At 48.9% G+C, this 8,600-nt stretch overlaps 1 protein-coding gene across 1 annotated transcript; it reads left to right on the forward strand.

Annotated features, from left to right (window-relative positions):
* The first annotated feature begins 1,113 nt into the window (after positions 1–1,113).
* Positions 1,114–5,970, forward strand: NDUFA13 (NADH:ubiquinone oxidoreductase subunit A13). Its single transcript, XM_078592500.1, has 5 exons — positions 1,114–1,398; positions 3,470–3,548; positions 3,686–3,757; positions 4,220–4,289; positions 5,372–5,970. Exons 1-5 carry the CDS (start codon positions 1,305–1,307, stop codon positions 5,489–5,491), a joined length of 435 nt encoding a protein of 144 aa, XP_078448626.1. The 5' UTR covers positions 1,114–1,304; the 3' UTR covers positions 5,492–5,970.
* Positions 5,971–8,600: the final 2,630 nt, after the last annotated feature.

Here is an 8,600-nt window from a genome sequence, read left to right on the forward strand (position 1 = left end):
GAGGAGGAGGGAGAGGGTAATGGCCCGTCCATAAATGACGTCACGCAATTTTGGACGATTTTTGACCCCCCCCCCTCGTCACACGGCGTCACAAAAAATCAGACCCCCCCTCAAATATGACGTCACAAAGCTCTGCCCCCCCCGAAACCATAAAACATGCTTCAAATCGCTTTAAACTATTGTCATTGTAGTGCGTATTTAATGTGGCGCTGCACTCTGATGTTGTAGGAGAAAACATGTATTAAAAAGTATATTTAATTAAGTAGAACGTGTTGTCTATTTATTTAAAGTCATTTATGGACGGCCCCTAAGATGGGGAAGGAGGGGGAGGAGGAGGGGTGGAGGGAGGGGGGAGGGGGTAGGTGGGGGGAAGAGGGGAAACAGGGGGTCAGGGAGGAGGGGGAGGAGGAGGAATAAGGAAGGAGGGGTTATGAAGAGGAGAGGGGGGAGGGAGGAGGAGGGGTTACGAAGGGGTATGGAGGAAGAGGGAGAGAGAGGAGGAGGGAGATGGAGGAGGAGGAAGAGGGAGGAGGGAGATGGAGTGAGGAGGAGAAGGGGGAGGGAGGAGGAGGGGGAGGGAGGAGGAGGGGGTACGAAGGGGTATGGAGGAAGAGGGAGAGAGAGGAGGAGGGAGGAGGGAGAGGGAGGAGGAGGGGGTACGAAGGGGTAGGAAGGTAGGAGAGAGAGGAGGAGAGGGAGGAGGAGAGAGAGGGAGGAGGAGGGGGGAGGGAGGGAGGAGGATGGGGGTAGGAGGGAGGAGGAGGGGGAGGGAGGAGGAGGGAGGAGAGAGAGAGAGGGAGGAGGAGGGGGGAGGGAGGGAGGGAGGAGGATGGGGGTAGGAGGGAGGAGGAGGGGGGAGGGAGGAGGAGGGGGAGGGAGGAGAGAGAGAGAGGGAGGAGGAGGGGGGAGGGAGGGAGGGAGGAGGATGGGGGTAGGAGGGAGGAGGAGGGGGGAGGGAGGGAGGAGGATGGGGGTAGGAGGGAGGAGGAGGGGGGAGGGAGGAGGAGGGAGGAGAGAGAGAGAGGGAGGAGGAGGGGGGAGGGAGGGAGGGAGGAGGATGGGGGTAGGAGGGAGGAGGAGGGGGGAGGGAGGAGGAGGGGGAGGGAGGAGGGAGGAGAGAGAGGGAGGAGGAGGGAGAAGGGGGCGGGAGTAGATAAACTCCTCCCCCTCACCGCCCACTAATCCAGACTCGACAAATCGTCAACCGATCCCCGCGTCCTCTCGCCGCGGGCCAGGCGAGTGCAGTCGATCGCCGAGCCGAGCCGGTGCTGGTGCCGCTGGGAAGGAGGCTGAACATCACCGCCATGGCGGCGTCCAAGGTGAAGCAGGACATGCCTCCGCCGGGAGGTTACGGACCCGTGGACTACAAACGAAACCTCCCCAAGAGGGGCCTCTCTGGTAACAAGGAGACTGTGTGGTGATCTGTGGCTTCACAAGCTGGGGGTGGTTGTTGTTGATTCCCCCACCCCTGAATTTGATCTCGGTGCAACGAGGCAGAGGTCGCGGCCTAGGTTCTGACACTCAGGCCTTGGTGTTGTGTTAGGGGGTGGGGGGGCTGTAAGGGTGCACACAGATTGTTAATGTCGGTGTTGTTGTTGTTATTCGTGTTCGTACGGAAATGAGGCGATGGTAATCGTCAACAAATGACAGACGCGCGGAGATGAACACAAGGGCACGCAGACACCCAGATCTTTGCGCATTCCCATCCGCAACCTCCACCATTTTTTGAGGTTTACCTTCCACCCGTCCGCATTAATATCTACGTAGCTAATTTTTCACACATTCACGTTGCTCGTATACGCTCGTTGGTTGCGCGTCTCAAGGTGTCTCGTCGGCAATGGGCGAAAGCCTTTGCACCGCGGTGCCGGTGTCAAGTTGAAGACACCGCGACCCGAGCTCGTCTCGTGGTCCCGCTTTCTCCGTCCTCGTCGTTTACTCACGACGACCTCCAGCTACGCCAACGTAGCTGGAGGCTGGCGGCGATTCACAATTCGAATGCGCACAGTTACATATTCCTGCTGCGGAGGGAGCTGGTAGCAACGTTGGGTTACTCGGTCAATGGCCAGAGTCAACGGCGGCGTGGTGTATTCCGCAAATATGCCCGACTGTGAGGGTGGGGCACAAGCCGGCGTGAGTAGGTTAAACGTTGGGTTTTATAAGGGCACCACGGGGGTGACCAGCCCCTCACCACCCAACCCCATACGTTATGCCAACCGCTACTGTACAGCCCTTTTGTCAATCCACTGCTGGATGAGCCCTCCCCCCCCCCCCATGCAAGTTGCAGGGGTTATTGACCCTTCATCAGCATATTGGTCAGTGCGTGTTGGTGAAGATGGAGAGCATAGACGTTGGAGCATAGTACAGTCCAACAATAGATGTTTCTCCACTGACAACCAATGCTGTGATGTGCATGGTGGTCACCCAGCTAAGTAGTATCCAGGCTCAACCCAGCTTAGCTTTCCAGACCTAACGAGATCACGTGCATTATAGGTGATTAGGTCACAGGCGTATGCCACCTTTCCTTCGCGTAGTAATCACCTTTAAAGAGTCCCCCTTTGCTTTTGAGCAAGGCCACCCATGAACGGCTCCTCCAACTTAAATTCAATTCCAGTTTAACTGCATGAGTCCATGGAGATGTTTTTTTTTTATATATTTTGCAAGACAGATACGAGTGACCTCGGTTGATGATGCACATTTGTTAATGTGTTTCCTACGTTATATATATACATTTCTCTAACTTGTCACTGGGGATTTGTGGCTTGCTCTTGCTAACTATATTGTCTCGGGGGGTCATTAATGGCCCGTTTTTACAGGATTAGGGCACGCTTTAGTAACGTCCACTGAAATTGGCGGCCAATATTCTTGAGCCAATTTCCCAGCGATGCATAAACGCAAATCAGATTCCCATCTGCTGCATGGCACGTGATGGATGCTGATTATTACCGTGAGCCATCATTAATCCACCGCAGGATGAAGGCCTCCCTGAGCCATCTCGTGGCCCTGTGATGCGACAATCCATTTAGCACCTGCACACAAGCTAATTTCGTGTCCACTCGGGCATTTTACCACATTTAGCAGCCAAGTAAATGATAGGCTCCGTGGCTCATTGTGGTGACCAGGGTTAATATTGCGCTGCCCACGGATGTCAACTGTTTAATAAAATGTCACCGTAAAAAAAATTGTGACTGCGAGTAAGCTCCATTTGTGTCCTGGGCTCTGTCACCTGGGCCTGCCAGCACACTTTGGCAAGGCTGCTGAAACTTGCCTATAAACAATGCTCAATGAAATATATATATGTAATACATTAACTCTAGAACTGTTGATGGTTTTCTCATTAATTAACACAAAAAAGTTGCGTTGTGTTCTTTTCAGCCGGATTTTTCAAGATATTCTGTGACTTGTACTTGTGCATTCCTTTTGATTCGCAACGTTAAAGATAATGCACAGTATACTCTTTTGCTCCCAACAGGATACTCCATGTTTGCCATTGGGATTGGACTCATGTTATACGGCCAGTATAGGATTTTCAAGTGGAACCGAGAGAGAAGGTAAGCGCCACCGCAGGATACACGTGCGACGTCGTGATCTCAGCACGCGGTTGCAATCCGCCATTGACAAACAACTCGCCGCTGGTATTGTTGCATTAACGTCCCCTGTCTCTGTGGTGCCCGCCCGCCGCATGAAGGCGGTTGCAGATTGAAGAGTTGGAATCTCGGATTGCAATCTTGCCCCTTCTGCAAGCGGAGCAAGATAGACAGTAAGACTTCTTCACCTGATAGAACATGCAAATATGAATGCACAATTACTCGTTTTTCAGTGTCCTATTTACATTGTACAATTAACTAGATTATCCGTGGGTGGATTATCCTGGTTGCGGATTAACTATGCGGGGAAAAAATACTTCGACACGTACACTTGTTTTTAATAGCTGCTCCAGAATTGTGTTAGCTGCTCCTGAATTGTGTAGGCTCTTTGACCCAGTGCCTACGTGACTGCAAACATGTTGGGAAGCAAAGTGCTAACTTTAAGAAGCAATATGAATAGATAACACATTCACACTCACTCCACGTTGGTAAGCAATACATGGGTTTTTATGGATTAATTTACATACGTTGTCTAGGTCGCCCCGCCCCTCGATAACCCTAGGTCATCGGGAGGTGAGCGTAGTTCCATTTGGACATGAAAGTAAAGTGATACGTCCGTTGGGTTTCTGCGAAAGTGTTTTGCAGCAGGTGCGTGAGAACCTGGAGGAGGAGGCCAAGATCATGAAGGACGTTCCTGGGTGGAAGGTACGAACGTCCTGAATGTTACAAACAACTAAATAGTTTTCCGATGTACTGTTAAAGCTGGGACGATGAAGTACAATGAAATTAATGATAACAAAGTATATTCTTAAAATACAAATAGGAATTTTAAAATGATTTTCAGTCTTGGTTTTATATTCCGGTTGAATGTTAGATCAACATTCTTATTTCCTCAATGAAACGTTTCGGAATGTGTTCGACCTCAGAAGGTGCTTTAGTCACTGCTGGTTTATCTTGGATCTACCCCATGTGTCCTTTGACATTAAGGTGGGGGTGCCAAGTGATGTCATTAGCTGTATGCGTTCGACCTCAATCACGTGACTGAAGGGTGTGTCTTTAATTGTACTTGTGACCTTTGTGATTGCGCTGGCAGTACGAACCGCAGCCAGCGGTCGAAACGCGTGGTGAAAAGCCTTTGTAATTACCGGCGAAATGCCGTACTCGAATTGTAAATATTGTTGGTTTACTCTCCAACACACCGGTGTGCTGAACTGGTAACTTATTGCCATGTTTTATTTACATGACAAACGTTACGCATTGGCTGCGTCCTGTGGTGGCGGGTTTAACGGCACATTTATATTTACGCCATCTAACCCAAAAAACCTCTTATCGATAATATTGGTCGCAAAAGCCTCCTACGTGTTCAACTGAAAAACCTCTAATGTCCGAGATGGCACCTTCTGTTTCAGTTCATGCCCAGCGGCAGTAATAGCAGCAGCTGCTGTTTATTTTAAACAGGAATATAGACTTTTTTTTTCGATTTAAAGTTTTTGTGACTGCAGGGATTCATCTTCTTGGTTCTTTCGGTAAAGTCGCGTAGAAGGGAAATAATAAAATTTAAATAAATAATTCTCGCGACGTTTCGCCCACAACGCAAGCAGCTGTCCTCAGGTGAAGAATAGGTCTGTTGGGAAGACATGTTCTTCACCTGAGGATTATTTTATTATGTTTTATTATTTTATTATTTCCCTTCTACGTGACGTTACCGAAAGAACCAAGAAGAGGAATATAGACAACGTGAACTTGCTGCTTATCTTTCAAGGACGATGCCCTCTCTGCCCCGCCAGGTTGGCGAGAGCGTGTACAACTCGAACCGCTGGCACACGCCCACCATTGACCAGCTCTACTTCCTGAGGGACGACGTGGACTTGGCTCGCAATAAGCTCAACCACATCTTCCACGTGTAGCACAGCCTACCGGGATCACTCCTCAAAATGGCCATTTCGGGGAGGATGAAGGAGGATAAGACGATCCACTCATCTACTCTGTTCCACTTCAACATGAAGTTTTAGTCGTGGAGGAGTTAAGTAAAGTCTGAAGAACGCCAAAAGGTGGCAGTGTTGGATTTCCACGGCAGCGTTCTTGATTGCAGGATAGATCAAATTGCAGCCTTGGCTGGGAAGTTACCCGTTTCGACGTTTCTTTTAAAGTGCCGTTTCAATTACCACTAATGTGATGTTGAGATAATGTACAAAGTGCTATCGTATTCATTAGATTGGAAAAAAACCCCAAGTTAAGGTGAGACTGAGTAATGCCGCCGTGGAAATGTGATTATGAAACGCTCAATGCATTCACGTGTTTTGCGGCTCCTTTGTTTTGTGTTGAAGGTACAGTTTAAGTCTGAATGTTACGTAAGCAACAATAATAAAACTAAACTGTCTCCTAATTTGTTGTTTTCCCCCACCCTCTGCTTATCTCTACATTTTTGAAATTCCTTCTCTTGGGCCCTGGCATTTGAATGATGAATATCAAGGGGGTGCAAGCGATAAGTGTGTTCACAAACAAAACGTGGCTTTGGGCCCCGTATTAAACGTATCACATTGACGCCAACGACTAAGCTCGTGCCAGGCCCCGATTTGCGGGGTATTGCATATAAGAACACAGTCGCGATAAAATTACAATCCCTGTATAGAACACAAAATGTCCTTTGTTTACGCTGGGGTTTGGCTAGATTGTTTTTGTTCCATGCGATTGAATCGCATCTTGCTCGAGTTCCCCCAACAAGTGTTCACAATGGCACAGTTGTGTTCGTTTCGGCTATGCGCCAACTCCACGGTATACTGTCATCGCCTAATGGGTCCCTGCTGCTGTTGGAACCACAAACGGGGATAAAACCCCGCAGTCAACCATCCCTGCCGGTGCACAGCTCTGCATGTATCTGGGCCGGGTGATAGGAAGTTAAATACCAGCTTAGGGGGGTTCCACTCGCCATCAGATTCCCCTGCGCCACTTCTCGTTGCTGGCACCAACGGCGAAAACTGCCACGATAGGTGTTGCATTGAGCTAGAATGAGCCCCCAAATCAAACCTTTACACCTGCTTATACAGGTAGGAACAGCAGGTTCCACACTGCCCACCAGGGATTATTTGTCGTGCATATGGGGAGTGGAGGGGTGGGGCTGGGTGGAGAGGGGAGGGGCTGGGTGGGGCTGGGAGGGGTGGGGCTGGGGAGGGGCTGGTCACCCCGTGGTGCCCTTATAAAACTCAACGTTTAACCGACACACTACACTATACACGACACGATACATGACACTTATACAGGTAGGAACAACAGGTTCCACACTGCCCACCAGGGATTATTTGTCTGTCGTACACGAATGTGCTGTCCAACCAAGTTCCTACCTGCCCACTCCGAAGGAACGTGTTTTGCACATGCAAACAAAGATCCCCCGTATAGCCTGAACAGACTGTTGGAGCATGTGCTTTTAGCGAGCACATTTGAAGGCCGGTTCGGCGTACGAGGGGGTGGGTAGCCAGCACCATGCCTTTGTCTACCTCGTGGCGATGTTGACTACACGCCGCACCAGGTACTCGTTTGAGGCCGAGTCGACCTAGGGAGAGGCCCAGGACCGGTTCACATCGTCACTGGTGCTGGCCGCTAGTGAGAACCGAACTCAGGTCGCCGGGTTTGTAGTGCTCCCCACAATTATACACATTCTCGTGCAGGTGGTCGAGAACCTTTGCCTTGCGAATAAGACCTCAATGGTCGTGCAACCAGTGAGTTAATTCCCTCAAGATACAAGTGTCAATCACATTCAGAGTGAAGCCTGCCCAAAACCCAGTTCGCTTTACAGCCCCCAATGGAATTAGTATTGTGTCTCGAGCGTTTACATACGCTGCAGCATGCAACGTCAGCGGTAGGTGCAGTATAGCAGACGACGTGGACACTTACCAGGCATAGCGAGAATAACTAATTCCCACACTTACGCCTTGTCACGCAGAGCAGAGAGAAAAATAGGACACAAAGCCATTATCCGCGAATGTGCCCATTCACTTAAAGGCAATTTTATTATAAATATTCTATGAAGACTGACAATTCCAAACATGATTTATTTTCGGCAATAATGCGACAGCAAATTACAAATATCAAAAATAAGGCACTTGAAAATATCCAGAATTCCCTTCACCAACGATTTCACCGGTTGTACATGGTACACTTGTCGATAAAAAAGTAACTTTTAAAGCATCGTTTGCACCGATTTGCATATTCAACCCGCGGAGAAACGAATACGGCGCACGGCGTAGAAAATTATAAATGTACAACAACGATTGCGATGGCTCCCACACATGTTTGAGGCTCCCTGGAGCAAGCGTACGGGCGTGCAATACGGCAAAGTGAGAACTTTAATTGTAGGTTGGGGGGGGTTGGCAAAATTTTTTATAGCACAGGTAGCCAGCCCCACGCCACGTGACATTTTTGCAACAACCCACCTGATAAACATAACCGGGGGGTGTGCACGACGGTTTGCTGCGATTCCGTCCTTTAACTTTTATTTTGACGTCCAAAAATTCTCACATTTCCATCACCTGTTTACGTTCTTGAACTAAAAATGGTTAACAAAAAAAAACATGACTTGTTCAATAGAAAGTGAACCTCAAAAGTGAACCAAAATAACAGAACAATAAACCAGCCGAGGCCTCGCGGTTGGAATCCCAAGTACAGCGCCTGGCAATGCCACACTGAAAACGTACAACGACAACGAGAGCCGATTCACGAACAGCATCTGGAGCCTTGTGCCCAAATAGAAACATGTTATAATGATCGCTAAAGAGTCGTTTACATGACAGTAGAGCCGTGGAACGCATTTGTGCAAAAAAAACACTTTCAAGTTACCCAACCATTGTATACAAGAAAAAACTTCTATAATATTCATAAGCTCCATGAGCAGTTAAACATTACGTACAGCATTTGGCCACCGTAACGGACGGTGGATTTTTTTGTCGACACTTTTACGAAAAGAATTACAACTAAAACAATCTCACACCTTCCAGCAAAAACAGATAGGCACCTTAGCAA

Source organism: Lampetra planeri, chromosome 3, assembly GCF_965212315.1.
Source record: "Lampetra planeri chromosome 3, kcLamPlan1.2.h2, whole genome shotgun sequence".
Taxonomy (NCBI): Eukaryota; Metazoa; Chordata; class Hyperoartia; order Petromyzontiformes; family Petromyzontidae; genus Lampetra; species Lampetra planeri.

Coding starts and splice junctions, on each gene's coding strand:
- NDUFA13 (XM_078592500.1), top strand. CDS start 1,305: ATGGCGGCGTCCAAGGTGAAGCAGGACATGCCTCCGCCGGGAGGTTAC. Junction 3,549..3,685: donor AAGTGGAACCGAGAGAGAAG/GTAAGCGCCACC, acceptor CGCCGCATGAAG/GCGGTTGCAGATTGAAGAGT. Junction 3,758..4,219: donor CAAGCGGAGCAAGATAGACA/GTAAGACTTCTT, acceptor TTTCTGCGAAAG/TGTTTTGCAGCAGGTGCGTG.